This window comes from Meriones unguiculatus, chromosome 8 (genome assembly GCF_030254825.1).
Source record: "Meriones unguiculatus strain TT.TT164.6M chromosome 8, Bangor_MerUng_6.1, whole genome shotgun sequence".
Classification (NCBI taxonomy): domain Eukaryota; kingdom Metazoa; phylum Chordata; class Mammalia; order Rodentia; family Muridae; genus Meriones; species Meriones unguiculatus.
In genome coordinates, this window is record NC_083356.1 from 74,068,930 (window position 1) to 74,086,173 (window position 17,244).

General features: G+C 47.5%; 1 protein-coding gene across 1 annotated transcript; it reads right to left on the reverse strand.

Annotated features, from left to right (window-relative positions):
• Positions 1-16,205: 16,205 nt before the first annotated feature.
• LOC110539306 (reactive oxygen species modulator 1-like) lies at positions 16,206-16,550 on the reverse strand. The gene has a single exon (XM_060390583.1). The coding sequence runs from the start codon at positions 16,531-16,533 to the stop codon at positions 16,294-16,296; it is 240 nt and encodes a 79-aa protein (XP_060246566.1). The 5' UTR covers positions 16,534-16,550; the 3' UTR covers positions 16,206-16,293.
• Between the last annotated feature and the right edge of the window lie 694 nt (positions 16,551-17,244).

Below are 17,244 nucleotides of genomic sequence, written 5' to 3' on the forward strand. Positions count from 1 at the left end.
CCTCCCTTCTCCCTGTTATGGGTAACTGCCCTCAAGAGCACTCTAATGTACAGAACACGTGCTCATGGCTGCTTGGAGAAGTTGGACATGCTAGTACCTCAAAAAGGTGTGGTGAGATGGGGGTTTATGTGATTGTAAGATCATACCAGGACAGGGGTTGCTGGAGAAATGACCATCTTGGGCTGTCATCACTATAAGGACTCTCATGGGCCCCTCTTCTCCAGTGTTCCTCTTCTTCCTGAGCCCAGCCTAGTTCTCAGAGAGCTGCTTGGTTGTCCGGGATGTCCTGTCCTCCTTCCCAAAGGTCCATAAGAGGAGACAGGGAAGAGCTTAGGAAAGTCCATGACTCTTCTCCATGGAATCTTTGCAGTGTTAATACAGTATGACAAACTGGAGAACAGGGCTCAAGCCAGCAGCTCCCTTCCACCCAGGCTGGGCTAGGCCCTCCCAGCTTTCGGAATGACATCATACAGAAAATGACTCCCTTGCCACTTGCTATCCTGTTACCCTACGTTCTACATGAGCTAACTCAAGATTGTCATAAGGGGCTCAGGGGACAGGCACTGAGATTGTCCCTTTTTGGTAGAAGGAACCACTGAGGCACAGAGCGGTCACCTGATCTATCCTAAGTCACACTGCTAGTAAGAGGCAGAGTCAGGAACTCAGGAAGTTAGGACAAGAATGTTCACTCCTCTATACATGTCTGCCTCTACATGCTCAGTGCAACACTCAACTTCCTAGAAGGCAGTCCTGCCTGGTGTTTAAGAGTGTAAGCGCAAGCCTAAGCTTGACTGCTTCACACCTGTCCCTCACCTGAGAAACTGGAAAGCTAACCTTTCCCATTAGTGACAGACTCTGTATGTTAGTCAACATTCTTCCTTGTACTCCCAAAGGCTAATAAACTACATTTCCCAGAAGGCCCTACAGGTTAGGTCATGCAATTTGTGTTGGCCAATGGAACACAAAGAGGAAGTAGTGTCACCAATTTTAGGCCTGCTCCTAAAACTTTCTGCCCTATACCTCAGTCTCTAGACACTAGGCTGGTGAATGACTGTGGGGCAGATCCCTCACCTGATGATTGTCTCCTCAGCAGGCTGTGCGCTGAACACCAGAAGAGCTGTACTGTGGCTGTGTTCATTAGCTTTTCTTCACTCTGACAAGATACTTGATGAAAGAGCCTGAGGGATGCAGGAGATGGTGGCACACGCCTTTAATCCCAGCACTCTGGAAGCAGAGGCAGACAGATCTTTGTGAATTCAAGGCCAGCCTGGTCTACAAATCAAATCCAGGATGGCCAGGGCTACACAGAAAAACCCTGTCTCAGAAAAAAAAAAAAAAAAACCTAAGGGAGGAAAGTCCAGGGTCAGCTAGGAAGGTCCAAGGTCAGCTAGAGAAGGCCTGTGGGAAGATACTGAACAGGTCCATACCTAGGATTCCCAGAGAATACCCACAAATTACGACGCTAGGGTTCAGAATTCGATGAAAGAAGAACCCGACTGGAGTAGCATGCAAACAACAAAGGACATTTATCCTGCAGAAGTCCAGCATGCTGGGGTCACCACCTTCAAAATGGCAGCAACCGCCAGGGGAACTCAAAGGCCCCTTTCAAAGCCAGAAAGGGGAATTCCTACTGTGACTATGTGATCTCAGTTGGGATTTGTCAGTGCCTGTGGAGGCTACATGACTCTGGTCAGGACTTAGGTGGTTTTCAAATCCATAGTTAAGCAGCCTTATCTTCCCCAGGCCAGCTGTCTTGGCTGTTTCTGATTGGTTGCTCTTTTTCTGTGTTGTTGTTTTTTTTCTATAACTCTTAGGCCTGCTCTGTCTAGCAAGAAAATGAAGTCTGTTGTGGAGCTGGTCAGGCTTACTTAGCCAGGCTCTCTCAGTGTTAGTCAGATTTTTATAAAGGCAAACCCCAGGAGGCTACATACTTCCCACCTTGTCCAATCAGGGCAATCGTATGCCCTGACATACTTCTTGCCTGTGTACCTTCTGCCTGTGTGTGTTCAAGCACTTCCTGTGCACTTGGAGCAACCAGCCTTGTTTACGGAAGTGAAAACACCTGGCTTGTTCTCTTACATGAACAACAGCCCCCAGCATTCCAGGAAGTGGTCTGTTCTTGGGCAACTAGGGCTTACAGGTTACAGGTAATGTTTTTTTTTTTTTTTTTTTTTTTTTTACATTTCTCTTAAGCACAGTAATTAAAGCTTAAAACAGCTTTAGCCCTCACACTAGGACCTCAGCCTAAGAAATGGTGTTACCCACAGTGAGTTAATCTAACCTAGATAATTCCTCATAGACACGCCCAAAGGCTTGTCTCTTTGGTGATCTAGATCCTGTCAAATTCACCTAACTTGACACCTAACATTTTAAGGCTCTCCCCTTTCTTTCTTTCTTTCTTTCTTTCTTTCTTTCTTTCTTTCTTTCTTTCTTTCTTTCTTCCTTTCTTCCTTTCTTCCTTTCTTCCTTTCTTCCTTTCTTTCTTCCTCCCTCCCTCTCTCCCTTTCCTTCCTTCCTTCCTTCCTTCCTTCCTTCCTTCTTTCCCTCCTCTCCCATCTGCCTATTCTGCACAAGCACATGCAGGAAAGCCTTGACCACACAGTGGCAGTTCCAACCATTCAGTGGCCTGAGCCACTTCCTGAGCCAGCATCCGCTACATCAGACCCACTGTGTGATTCTTTTGTCGTCCCATACAGAACAGAGTCTGTTTTACACAGAGTGATGGTAGGAAGGCTGAAGTAAGATGCCTCTGTAAGAAACTGATGGTCAGCTCCGAGATCAGTCATCTCCAGAAGCCATGATTCCGAAGTTTGCTTGGATATGGTTAGTGAAGTCACAGGACGGAAGCAAGTGGCTTGGCTTCAACGGTAGCAGCGAACTTCATCATCTCTCAGTGGCTTGTTCCTAGAGGAGATGCTGCTGCTGCCAGCAGGAATCTCAATGGCAACAAAGACTGGAGCTTCCAGCAGCAGCTTCTTCCGGCTGTCTTCTGACCTATGCTGCAGAAGCCATCGCTGTGCCTTTTGTAGATGTGCTGTTCCATCTGGAGGGCAGGGTTGGTACTGCCTAAGTGGGTTCCTGGTGTAAGGAATTCAAGGATCTCCAGGAGATCAAGGACTCCAGACACTGTGTGAGAGTTTCCCTTTAAGTAACACACAAATTGCTTTAAAAACTACTGTCTTCGGCTGGAGAGATGACTCAGCAGTTAAGAGCACTGGCACTCTTCCAGAAAACCTGGGTTCAATTCCCAACACCCTCATGGCAGCTCACAACTGACTGTAACTCCAATTCCAAGGGATCTAACACCCTCACACAGACAAACATGCAGGCAAAACACCAATGCATGTAAAACAAAATGAACAAATAAGATTTAAAAAAGTATAGTCTATTAAAAACAAACAAACTACTGTCTCCCCAGGTGAGGTGGCACATGTCTATAATCCCAGGACTCTGGAGGCAGAGCTAGGTGGATCTCTAAGTTTGAGGCCAGCCTGGTCCACTTAGTGAGTTCCAGGACAGCCAAGGCTACCCAGTGAGACCTTGTCTCAAAAACAAAACAAAACAAAACGAAACAAAAACAAAACTACTGTCTCTTTCAGCACCCGTCTTGGCCACAGTTTTCAACTGGTCATTTTCTCACCAAACTGCACATGTTTTGTTTTGTTTTTTAAAATAGACACTTGTAATTTTATAAATGAAAGCTTTTAATGTAATCTTTTTAGGCTTATTCTATGAAACAAAAGAAAGCGTACACGCTTATAATCCATGTGTTCCTATAGTCATATGAAGGTGACCGGAGCTGGGGAAGGAATAAAAAGTATCATGCTGATATTTTCTGCAAGCTGCACTTTTTTGAACATCTTTCTACCCAACTTTTTACTGTTTTTCACATATTCCTGGCAAAATGAAGTGAGCAGGAGCCAGGCCTCAGCCTGAATGCACGCTTGCTTGAGGTTTCCTCTGCCGAACAAATTAAGTTCATTGCTTTTAACCTGGCCCCATTCAAGTTCTGAGGTTGGAAAATGCAGCCAGGTTTTCTGCCATCAGTACAGGAATGGCTTCTAGCCTGGCTTTCAGTGGAGATGTCCCTCCCCTCTGAAGCCCTGAGGTCCCTCGTGAGAGCACACTGCTGGGCACACTTCTCTCTGCGTTCGGATCTTCTCAACGTTCACCGGGGTGGTTCAGGAAGCCCTGCTTGCCGCTTATTCAGACTCCAGAGTCTTTCCCGTGTGCAAATGATCTCCAAAGACCTTCAGACTACACCGATCTGCGCGACCCCACTCCACAAGACCCATTTTCTGTGTTACTTTTCTCATGGTTGCAACAAAAACACTAAAGAAGGGAAAGGTTTGTTCCAGTTCACAGTTTAAGGACTTTGGCCCCCATGGTGGTCGCCCTGTATCCACAGCCAGGAAGCAGAGAGAGCTGGTGTGTAGTTAGCTTTCTTTGTACGTGCTCTGAGACCCCCGGGGTATGGTGCTGCCCACAGGCAGGGCGGGTCTTCCACACCGTTGGACCCTACCTAGATAATCTGTCGCCGACATAGCCAGAGGCTTGTCTTTTGGGAGATTCTAGATCCTGTCAAGTTGACAAGGACATTAATCATCACACCTAGCACCTCCGGGTTGCTCAAGAAATGTGTGTTTGTAAAGAGCTTGCTTTGCAGGCTTACAAAACCTTAGTTTGATCCCCAGAACCCACATTATGAACAAATTATTGGGTCCGTAGTGGCGCATGCCTTGAATTCCAGCACTCGGGAGGCAGGGGCAGGTGGATGTCTGTGTTTGAGGCCAGCCTGGTCTACAGAATAAGAAAGCTACACAGAGAAACCCTGTCCTGAGCCCCCCGCCCCTTTAAAGCTGGGCATGGTAGCAAACGCCAGCGCTGAGATTGAAATGAGAATCCTAGAGTCCTGCCGGCCAGCTCAACCTAGCCTACCTACTGAGTTTAGGCCAGTGAGAAATGCTGTCTTTAAATAAGTAAGTAAGTAAATAAATAAATAAACAAATAAAAGGGCTGGCACCAGAAGAACTACCTCCAAAGTTGTCCTCTGGTCTCCACATACAAGCACACACATGTACATGTACACTAGCACACACACATAAAGAGAGAAAAATCCTCATCGGTGCAGGCTTGCGCGCCTGTGCCTGCCTTTGTTCAGAGTTCCCAGCCCTGGTCTCCAGGCTCTGAGAACTGGGCTTCTTGTCATTCTCCTGCTGGGGACACTCACCTCTGGGACCTTCTTCCTTCTGTAGCTGCGGACTCAGTCTGGCTTCCATCCACAATGCAAAAGGACATGAGACACTTGCCACAGGGACTCCCTGAATCGCTCTGCTACCTCCTTCCTGTAGACCACTGCTATGCTATGCAGTCTCAGGGCCACACAGCAACTGCACCCCTGGACAGCCAAACCTTCCTACATCTATGAGCTCCCTGGCAAGGCTGAGGGCTGTGTGACTCTGAGTACACATGGAATCACCCTGAGCCTGTGTCCTGCATGTATAGTGGGTGCTGGGTCCCATACTCAGGATCCCCAGTGCCCAGGATTCACTTGCAGGAAAACAACTCAGTGGCCATCACAGGAGCAGAGGAAGACACTCCCTCACAGTACCCTGAGCTCTGCTCTGCATCCAGAATTCCTTCCTCTGAGAAACAGCCAGTGCACAAGCCAAGCCTACTCACAGAGGCGAGCTACCGTGAGGGAAATTGCCCTAAATGTGAATCGGCAGCCGCCGAGCTGGGGAAAGTGATTTTGCTGCTCTCAGGCAGATTGCTGGAGCCCTTCCCTGCACAATGTTTCAGCCTGTCTGCCTCCAATCACTCCTAAATAATATGTTTTATTTGGTGTGACTGCTCGCTGTGGCCCTGCTCCACCCAACGCTGGTAGCCAAAGCCCAACATTGCAAATCATCTCTGCTGTTCATTGGCAAAGACTGAAATAGGCTTCCCACTCCCCCAGCCAGCCTCGCAGCACTGAGGAGCTGCAGCCCCCAGGATGCCCCTGGGTCACTGGCAGGCCTGTCACTGAGTGAGCCCCAGCGGCAGTTGTTCACTGTGTACCTGAGAAGAGGCCCTGGGCTGGCTGGACCCCAGCCCTGAAGCAGTCCTGACTCCTAATCTGAACTGAAAACCCCACTTCCAGGCTGTGTGACTTCAGGTACACTGCTCAACCTCTCTCAGCTTTAAGTCTTCATCTCTAGAGGACATGATAAGATTTTTACCAATCAGAGATTCTCCCAACCTGCTCTCCTCAACAAGAAGCCAGTGACAGCCAGGCCCGGTGGGTGGCTTACCCTTGCAATCTCAGCACTCAGGAGGCTGAAGCAAGAGGAGGACCGAGTGTTCCAGACCAGCCTGCTGTGCGTGAGACCCTGTCTTAAAAACAAGAAAGAGGAGACTGGAGAGATGGCTGAGTGGTCAAGGGCACTGACGAGTGGATCTTGCAGAGGGTCCCCACTGGGTTCTCAGCACCCACATGATGGCTCGCAACTGTCTATAGCTCCAGTTCCAAAAGATCTGGTGCCCTCTTCTGGCCTCTATTGAGTACCATGTGTATCAACATTCCGGCAACATTCTTTTACAAAAGAAGAGGGAAGTTCTAACAATTAGATGTTATTTTGTTTTGTTTTTTCCAGATAGGATTTCTTTGTGTAGCATTGGATGTCCTAGCTTTGTAGACCAGGCTAGCCTCAAACTCAGATATCTCTGCCTCCCAACTGCTGGGATTAAAGGTGTACAATGCCACTGCCTGGCTTATCAGCTGGATCTTGAAGACTTGATGTCAGGTGAAACAAGAAAGGTCAAACACTGAGCTGGGTGTAGTGAGTCACCTCTGAAATCCCAACACTTGAGAGGCTGAGACAGGAGAATCACAAGTTTGGTCACCTTAGGCTACATAGCAAGATTGTGTGTGTGTGTGTGTGTGTGTGTGTGTGTGTGTGTGTGTGTAGATAGATAGATAGATAGATAGATAGATAGATAGACAGATAGATAGATAGACAGACAGACAGACACACTGTTAGGTTCCCATTCTTAGTAGATCCCATGAATAGTCAGAAAGGGAGTAGGCACCTCATTAAGGGGGGTAGAGATCTTGCAACAAAGACTAATGACCTGAGTTCAATACTGGGACCTACATGGTGGAAGGAGAGAACCAACTCCTGCAAGTTGTTCTTCTCTCTCTCTCTCTCTCTCTCTCTCTCTCTCCCTTCCTCCCTTTCTCTCCTCCTTTCTCCCTCCCTCCCTTTCCCCATCTCTCTTTCTCTCCCTCTCTCCTTCTCTTCTTCTCTCCCTCCTCTCTTTTCTTCTGTCTTTCTCCCTCCTCTTTTTCCCTCTCTCTTTCCATCCTCTCTCTCTGTTGGGTGTTGGTATGATGCTATATAAATAAATGCTAATTACTGTCCCCCAGGATGTGGTTGCAGTCCAAAGGAGTGCATTCTCATGTACACCAAGTGATATTGTGTAAATTTTGCTCCATAATTGTCTCTTATTGGTTAATAAATTTGCTGACAGCCAATTACTAGGCAGATAAGAAGTAGGTGGGGTATTGATTCTAGGGCTAGGGTCTCAGGTAGGGACCATGAGGTAGATGGAAAGAGAGAGCAGAAAGGAGAAAGAAGACTGAGAAGAGGACGTGGCCTGATGGAGTAGATTGGACCCAGACAGGACCCATATTGGCAAGTAACTTGGGGAATGTTAATGGAAGGTAGCCAGATTAGCTTTCTAGTTATTGTGTAAGGCTTGTTTGTCTCAATTACTGGGAACTAGCCATGTCATGGTAGAGCCTTATAGAATTAATAAATATTCAATAACTCTCTCAGAGTAAATCAATGCAGAAAAATTTAAAGGGGGGGGCTGCAGGGATGATCGGGCTAATAACATGTGGGGTGAGTGTCTAAGAGAGATGAGAGTCAAAAAGGCTTTCTACCCAATCCATAAAGCCAAATTTTGCTACAGAGCCAATGTGTATGTCTCTGAAGACATCATTATCTATAGTGTTCAACAACCAGCCAAGCTTATGGCCAGAAGGTTTAATGGCCTTGAATTTAACTGAGTTAACCCTCATTCCTAAATCCAAACAACACCACTCACAAGACACAATTTCATCCACAAAAAGAAATTAAGTAATCACATTCATTTATTTTTGGCTCAAAACCTCAAAAGGTTTTGAAATTGCACATATGGCGCTGAAGAGATGGCTCAGTGGTTAAGAGCACTGATGCTCTTCTTAAAGACTGGGGTTTGATTCTCATTACCCACATGGTGGCTCGATACTATCTGTAACTTGAGTTTCCAGGGGATCTGGTGCCCTTTTCCGGATCCCATAGGTACTATATACATGAGGTGCATATATAGACAGGGAGACACACATGCATGTAAAAATAAATTAATAAAAATAGTTTTGAAAGGATGGACATGGTGGTTTGAATAGGAATGGTCCCTATAGACTCATGTGTTCGAATGCTTGGCCACAGGAAGTGGCACCATTAAGAGGTGTGGCTTGCTGGAGAAAGTGTGTCACTGTGGGGGTGGCCTTTGAGGTCTTATAAGCTCAAGCCTCCTTCTGCTGCTTATGGATCAAGATGTAGAACTCTCAGTTCCTTCTCCAATACCATGTTTTCCTGCATGCCGCCATGCTTCCCCACCATGACTGTAATGGGCTAAACCTCTGAAACTGTAAGCCAGCCCCAATTAACTGTTTTTCTTATAAGAGTTGCTATGAGGATTGCAGAGACGGCTCAGTGGTTAAGAGCACTGTCTGCTCTTTCAAAGGACCCAGGTTCAATTCCCAGAACCCACATGGGAGCTCACAACTGTCCGAAACGCTAATTTCAAGGGATCTGATACCTTCACACTAATGCACATAAAATGAACCCATTTAAAAAAAAAAAAGAGTTCCTGTGGTCATGCCTCTTCATGCCAATAAAATCCTAAGTAAGACATAGTGGCACATGACTCAGAGGGGCAGAGGCAGGCAGATCTCTGAGTTTGAGGCCAGCTTGGTCTACACAGAATGAGTTCTAGGACAACCAGGGCAACACAGAGAAACCTGGTCTTGAAAAAAAAACAAAACAAAACAATACATTAAAAAAATGCCTTGCCTCCCAAGTTCTGGAATTAAAGGCAAGTGCCACCACTGCTCAGATATTAAATTTAAAAAAAAATTTTTTTAATTTAAAAATTTTTGGAAAATAAATTCTAATGGAACTCACAGGGGAAGGCTCATCTTTACCCTCAATGTCTACAACTCTACCTGGCAATATGCCAAAGGTCAGGGGCAAAACCTAGGGAGAGGAGTCATGTGTAGACTTCTAGAGTGGCGTTTCCTATACTGAGCAGAAATAGGGCTGCGGGTCATCTTATCCAGGTAGTTCTCAGAAATGCCTCTGTGGCCTCTCATGTAGCCCTGCCACCCACCACAGACAAGGACGGTGGGAGGCCCCTGGAAGAATGCAGTCTTTCTGTGCTCATTTTGGACAATTCACATCCTGTCACTTCTTCTCTGCTGTATTGGCAGAAGCAGTCACAAGCCACCCTGATTCAAGAGACTGGGACCCACCTCTTCATGGAAATTTGTGGACATTTTTTGAATGTGCCCATCTCAGAGGATCCTGTAAGTCTTTGTTGTCATTCTGGATCTACTGCTTTCCCTCACCAGGTACTCAAATGATTATCTCACCTGTCTTCCTTCCTTCCTTCCTTCCTTCCTTCCTTCCTTCCTTCCTTCCTTCCTGCCTTCCTCCCTTCCTTCTTTTTTCCTTTCTTTTCTCTTTTTTTAAATTTTTTGCTGATACTGGGGCTTTGTCAGGTACTCTCCCAGGAAGCTCCAGCCCTGTTGAGCACAAAACCAGAAGTGAAAAAGGGTGGAAAAATGTGAAGCACAAGGTCAAAGGAGCTCAGGGCTCCAAAACCCAAGCTAGGCCACACCAAGGGGCTGGCCTGACTTGGACTGGTCAGTGGCTGCTTCTTCAGCAGCTGGTAAAGGAGTTTCGATCAGAGCTCCAAACACAAGTCAGACAGAGGCAGGAGCCCAGATTTGTCCTGGAGGACAAAATGGCTGCTTTGGGAACAGATGGCAGTGGCACAGTGCTAGAAACATGATGGCAGCTACCCTCACTGACATGCTGGGGGAGCTTGCAGGGACCAGCAGTGAAGCGCCGGGATCCAGTGATGAATTCTTTGGGGAGAAGGGGAGCCCGTCCTTCCCCCAGAATAAATGAAGAGTCTCAGCTGGTTGTGGTGAAACACACGATGCTGGCTTGTTTATTTCCTGTGAAACAGGGACTTATAAACCTTGGGAAGTGGGAGGGGTTTTGAGGGTGAATGTGTTTGATTTGCTGGGGCTGTGGTTTTCTAGGAGCCCTGACTCCCCTAACAGCTGACCGAAGAAGCCTTTTATTCTGATCTTAGTTACTAATCTCAACTCAGAGGGCACAGCACACGAAACGACTGCAAAGAGTCAAAAGGGTACGACGGAATTAAAAAGGGAGCCGGAGAAAGAGACTGGCAGAGAGGGTGGGGTGGATGTCAGCTAAGAGGGAGCCCTGTTAGGGATGCTGCTATGAAGTCAAGCCCTAGGGACACAGGTTCGAGCCAGCCTGGAGGCTGCAGAACTCCGGTGCAGGTCTGTGGAGGCAAAGAGGTGAAGGGCGAAACCTTGTCCAGATGGACGCAGATGGATGAATGAGAGAGTGGATCGACAGCCCAACAGTGGGGAATGAGTAGAGCTGAAGCCCCTGGGGCATTAAGGATTCTCTGCCTACGGGACCCTAGACATACCGGGTGGTCAGGTGACAGGTTCTTGTCTATACTGGTTATTGTCAACTGACAAAACCCAGGAAAGAGGGAAGAGGGAACCTCGGTTAAGGAGCTGCTCAGACCAGATTGGTCTGTGGCCATGTCCATAAGAAACTGCTCTGATTGATGTGGGAGGGCTCAGCCCACTGTGAGTGGCACCATCCCTAGACAGATGGGTCTAAGCATATAAAAAAGCTAGCTGCCTAGGTAGTGGAGGTGCATCCCTTTAATCCTAGCAGTTGGGAGACAGAGGCAGACAGATCTATGAGTTTGGGGTCAGCCTGGTCTATAGATAAAACTTCCAGGACAGTCAGGGCTACACAGAGAAAATCCGATAGATAGATAGATAGATAGATAGATAGATAGATAGATAGATAGATAGATAGATAAAAGGGAAGCTAGATAAACATAAATCAGTGATCAAGATAGTAAGCAACAGTCTTCCACGATTTCTGTTTCAGTTCCTGCCCTGACATCCCTCGATGGTAGATTATGGCCCAGAAGTGTAAGCCAAATAAAACCTTTCCTACTCATGCTGGTTTTGGTCTGAGTGTGCTATCATAGCATCAGGAAAGCAAACCAGAACATTGCCACAAGCAAGGTGGCTGCTGCCCTCTTTATGAGGTCCAGGTGACAGGGTCATACCCTTTTCTGAATTTGCTATAGCCAAAAAATTCTAAGGCCTAGTTTTCCTTATTTTATTTTATTCTGGGGAGTACATTCTTTGTGCCAAGGCACACATGTGGCAATTGAAGGACAACTTTCTGGAGTCAGTTCTTTTTGCCTTTAGAGGCAGTCTCTCTCTTGTGTTTATGTACTACTGCGTACTCCAAGCTGGCTGGCTCTGGAAGTTCGGGGATATCTTCCTGTCTCCACCTCCCATCTCACTGTAGAGTGCTAGGATTGCAGAACACACCACATCCACCTTCAAAAAAATTTTTTTTAATTATCCCCCCAACACATACTCAGAAAGTGACCATGAAATGCCCCATGAAATGGCCATAGTTGATGTGTGTACCCTTGGCTTGTTTTATATAAAGGGGTCAAACAGCAAATAGTCCACAGTTGCTTTACTCAGTAACTGCACATCTTTCCCAGACAAGACGATGCAAGCCTATAACCCCAGACCTCAGAAGGCAGAGGCACGAGGGTTAGCACAAGCACCAGACAGACTGGTCTATGCAGCCTCTGCCTCTGCCTCCCGAATGCCAGGATTAAAGGCGTGCACTACTATACCTGAATTAAAAAAAAAAAAAACTTTTGCTAGATACATGCCAGAGCCAAAAGTAGGAGAAGGGCAGTCCTCTGGACTAAGTGCTTGGCAGATACATGTCAAGACATAACATTTCCTATGCCCAGCGTGGTGCTACACACCTGTAATGGCAGCACTTGGAAAATGGAGGCAGGGGGATGAGAAGTTTGCGGTCATCCTCGGCTGCATATGGAGTTCAGGGCAAAGCTGGGCTACATGAGACCCTGGCTTGAAAGGAAAAGGGGGAGCCTGCCAAGATAGCTCACTGGTTAAGAGCACGCATGCGCTGCTCTTGCAGAGACCTGCAGTCCCCAGCGCTCACATGGCACACATTTCAGTTCCCGGGGCTCTGAAAAGTAAATCCTTTTTGTTTTTAAGAGACTGAGTGCTTGCAGCTTTCTAACTGCTTGTTGGTCGGCTGGGACTCTTGACATCTGGAGGTTCACCCTTGCTCTCCCATCCTTACTTACTTCGTCTTTGCAAACAAATCATAGTCCCTTGTGTCTGAATCACTCCCAGGCCTCAGGGTCTGAAACAGGAAGTTGTGCTTCTCTCCCACCTGTCCAGCCGCTTGAGGAGAGCCTTCTCTAGGAGGCTCAGGAAACCTCCTCAGTCCAGGTCCTGAGCCCTGAGTCCTCTGGAAAAAGTGACGAGCAAGAAAAACAAGGAAGTCTCCTGTTGCAACAACCCAGGCATGAAAAAGGTCACCTGGGATTGTACCCTGCAGCCTGGCAATAATTTAGGAGCTATGGGGTCAGCACAGACCTAGAACTCAGGGGTTTTATTCCCTGGGGCATCTTAGCCACTGACTTGTACAGAATATGAAGTAAATGGCCTACATGGGTGCCATCGTGCCCATCTGCAGTCTCAGCACTGGGGAGGCTGGGGCCAGAGGTCCAGCTATAAGGTGAGTTCCAGGACAGCCCACATATAAAGTGAGACCCTGTCTCGAAAGCCTGGTGTAGTGGCACACATGTGTGTAAGTGCAGGCACACTTGTGCCACAGTGTGTGTGAAGGTCAGAGGACTACATCTGGGAGCCAGTTCTATGCTTCTACTGTAAGTTTTAGGGACTGAAGAGAAGAACTATCTTGCTGGCCCAATGTGTGTGAATGGGGTTGAAGCCAAAAGGATGAGTGAGGCAGGTGTCATGGGTTCCAGGCCTGGTCAGGGGCCTCCTGTGAACGCGGCTTTCTGGGCTGCAGCCTGACTGTTACACAAGGCTTGGTCCCGGCTCTGGTGTCAGGGAGGGGAACCATGAATGCTTCACCAGAAACAGGAAAACTGCAAAGCTTCCAAAGAAAATTCCACCTCTGTGACAGCAGGAAGGCGGAAGACAGGACCAGATCCACTTCTGGTTGAATTAAGGCCTTGCCCACCCCTCCAACCCTCCCCAATTTCCCCTCCCCCACAAGCCCTTCTCCAAGTCTTCTTCCTCCTCCTGTTTTCCTTTGGTTGTTTTTCTGTTTCTGTCTTTTTAATTTTATTTTATTTTATGTTCATTGGTGGTATAACTGCATGTATGTCTCCGTGAGGGTGTCAGAAGCCCTGGAACTGGAGTTACAGACAGTCATGAGCCACCATGTGGTTGCTGGGAATTGAACCCCGTTCTCTGGAAGAGCAGCCAGTGCTCTTAACTGCTGAGTCATCTCTCCAGCCCCTGGTTTTGGTTTTTGAGACAAGTTTTCACTATATCATGCTGGCTGGTTTGGAACGCTCAGACATCCTTTAGCCTCTGCCTCCTAATTTCTGGGATTAATGTGTGCACCACTGTGCCTGGCCCACCTTGGCGTTTGACACAAAGTTTCTTGCTACCCTTGGCATCTTTCTGTCTCCCCCTCCACAGCTCCAGGATGCCCATTCATCACGCCTGGCTCCTGGGTGCTGGGGATAGAACTCGGGTCTCCATGGTTGCATGCTGTGAAGAGCCAACTGAACCATCTCTCAACTTGATGCCTCATTTTGGCAGCTTTTAAGATTATTTTTAATACTTTTCAGACAATGCATCTTGGTCATGTTCTTTTCCCTCTGCTAAATTCTCCTAAACTTCACCCTTTCCCTACTTACTGAACTTGACTTTCTTTCTCTCTCAAAAACAACAGCAAAAGACAAACCCACCAACGTATAACAAACAAACAAACAAAGCATACAAAAAACATTGTTCCTTTTGTGTTGGCCAACTACTCATGGGTGTACCTGCCCTGGGGTGTGGTTGATACTCCTTTGAAGAAAAGTGTTTTCCCTTTCGAAGCAGCTGTCAACTGCAAGTAGCTTTCGTGGCTAAAGCTGGGACTTTGTGTCTGCATCCCGTTCTCAGTGCTGGGGTTTTTGTCTGGTTTGAACCTGGGCAGGTCTTGTGCTTGCAGCACAAGCTCTCTGAGGGTTTTTATGTGTATCAGCTTTGTTATATCTGGATGATGCTGTTTCTTTGGCTCTCACAGTTTTTCTATCTTCTTCCGCATAGATCCTGGAGCCTTGAGGGGAGGGGCTCAATGAAGGCACTTCTTTTAGTACTGAGGGCTCTAAAGTTCTTCACTCTCTGCACAACAGTCCAGCTGTGGGTCTGTTCATTCCCACTTACTGAAAGAAGTGGAGCAAAGCAGTGCTCTGCTTCCCCCACAGTAGCAGCTGTGGGGTCCCATTCAGAGAGTGGGTCAGTGGGTCAGTGGGTCAGAAAGGGATGGAGGTGTACTAGGAGTAGTTGGCTGAGGAGACAGAGAGAAAGAACTAGTACTTAGGGGATTTCTTGAGACAGGGTCTCACACTATAGCCCAGAGTGAACTGGAACTGACTCTGAACTCACAGCAGTCCTCCTGCCTAGCTTCCCCAGTGGCAAGATTATAAGCATGGCCCATCTTTCTAGAGATTAGCATGTCTGTGAGAGAACATGAGTCAGAATCCAGTTTTGTAGAAAGCAAAGCCTCCAGCATGTGTCTGGATTCTGTGTCTGGTACAGCTAGACACACAACAGCCCAAAGCTACCCAACGCTCACAGTCAATGATGGAAGTGCAGACGTTGAAAGTATGGATGGATTATTATTCAGTCTTCACAAGAAGATAAAGGGGCTGGGGAGAGAGCTCAGTAGGCAAAGTTCCTGCTAAGAAAGCCTGAAGACCTGAGGTAGATGTCCGGTATCCACATAAGGACCCAGCAGGCTTGGCTGCCTGCTTGTCATCGCCATGTTCAGGAGGCATGCAGTGTGTCCCCAGGGGAAGCCGGTAGCTAGACTAGCATCCAGTGAGAGACTCGGCCTCAGTAAAATGGAGAACCATTTTGTTGTCGCTGTTGGTTTGGGGAGGCAGGGTTTCTCTGTGTAGTCCTGTCCTGGAACTTACTCTGTAGATGAGGCTGGCCTTGCACTCACAGAGATCTGCCTACCTCTGCCCACCAGGTGTTGGGATTAAAGGCATTCATGGTAGCCACCACCACCACCACCAGGCACCATGAATGTTCTTAATGTCCCTGAACTGTGACTGGAAAATTATTATAACAGAAAATGACGTTATTTATATTTAACCATAACAGAGAAACTCAGCTTTAAGCATATGTTCATTAAATTTGGAAAAAAAAAAAAAAAGAATTCTGATAATAGCAAGTCTTGAGGCTGGGGACAAAGCTCAGTCAGCTAAACTCATGCCTGGCACGCACAATGCCCGGGTCAGATGCCAAGAGCTCTATAAACCACCTGTAATCTTTTTTTTTTAAGATTTATTTATTATTTATACAACATTCTGCCTGCACACCAGATCTTACTATAGATGGTTATGAGCCACCATGTGGTTGCTGGGACTTGAACTCAGAACCCTTGGAAGAAGGGTGAGTGTTCTTAATCTCTGAGCCATCACTCCAGCCCACCACCTGTAATCTTAACGCTGGGGAGGTAGAGGTAGGAGGATCAGAAGTTCAAGGTCCTTTGTGGCTACACAGTAAGTTTAAGCCAGTCTGGGCCATAGGTGACCCTGTCTATCTTTTTTTTTGCAGGCTGGATAGGAAAGTCATTAGTGAACCATGGTTGCTGGAGTACGGGACTCAGCACAATAGAAACCCTCGGGGCTGCAGCTTGCTATTTGTGGGGAGACATCAACTAGGAATAGCTTTGCCCCAGCAGTCACTGGGGTGAGCTGCTTCCCAGACCCCATGTCTTCAAGTCTATCTCTTTTTTTTTGAGAAGAAAAAGCTTTATTATTGTACAAGTGTCAAAATGGATGGGGAAGTATACATGTAGTAGGCAATCAGGGCCCTGATTAGCATCTTCTACCCATTCCGATGGCCATGAATGTGCCAAACGTGCCGCCACTCTGCATCATGGTTTTCCCAATGCCGCCCATCAGCTCCCAACCCCGCATTCCGATCCTGAGACAGGAGAACGTGCCGAACAGCGCCCCAGCCGCCATGCCCACTGCGCAACCCATGACGAAGCCCATCTTCACGCGGTCGAAGCAGCTGGGCTGGGACTGCCGGTAGGGACCCACGGCCACCGGCATCTCGTTCGCTGCCGCGGTCGCTCCAAGTCTATCTCTTATTAAACAAGGTTTAGCCCCCCTGCTTTGACACATGGATCTTCTGGTGACTGGGGGATTTGAACCTGGCAACACACAGAGCCTCAACCACGTTTCTTATTCTGCAGCTTGGTCAGATGTGAACCATAGTCACTGTGTCCTGGGGCTTCCCAAAAGCACCCGACATACCTGCCTGGAGCCTTGGTTGGGGACAGCATTGAGATCAGAGACACGAAAGATGAGAGATTCTGTTACTTAAAGACAGAATGGGGAAGGGGCCGAGAGGATGGCTCAGTGATTAAGAGCACTTATTACTTTTGCAGAGGTCTTGGGTTCAATTCCCAGCGCCCATGTGGATGCTCGCAATCATCCTTAATTTTAGTTCCAAAGAACCTGACACTTGCCTCTGGCCTCCCAGGTGTGCACGTGGTGCACATACACACAAGCAAGCAAAACACTCACACATACAGAATAAAATAAATAGAAAAAATTGAAAAGAAGACAGAGTATAACACCCAATGTCACAAGGATGAGAAGTTAGAAGTCTTATTTTTCAAGTGTGTGTGTGAGCGGGGATGTGCTCTTGCCACTGTGTGGCTGTGGAGGTATGAGGCTTTTTCGGAGTCGGCTCTCTCCTTCCACCATGGCTTTCAGGGACTGGGCTCAGATCATCAAGCTTGCTCAGCATGCATGCCC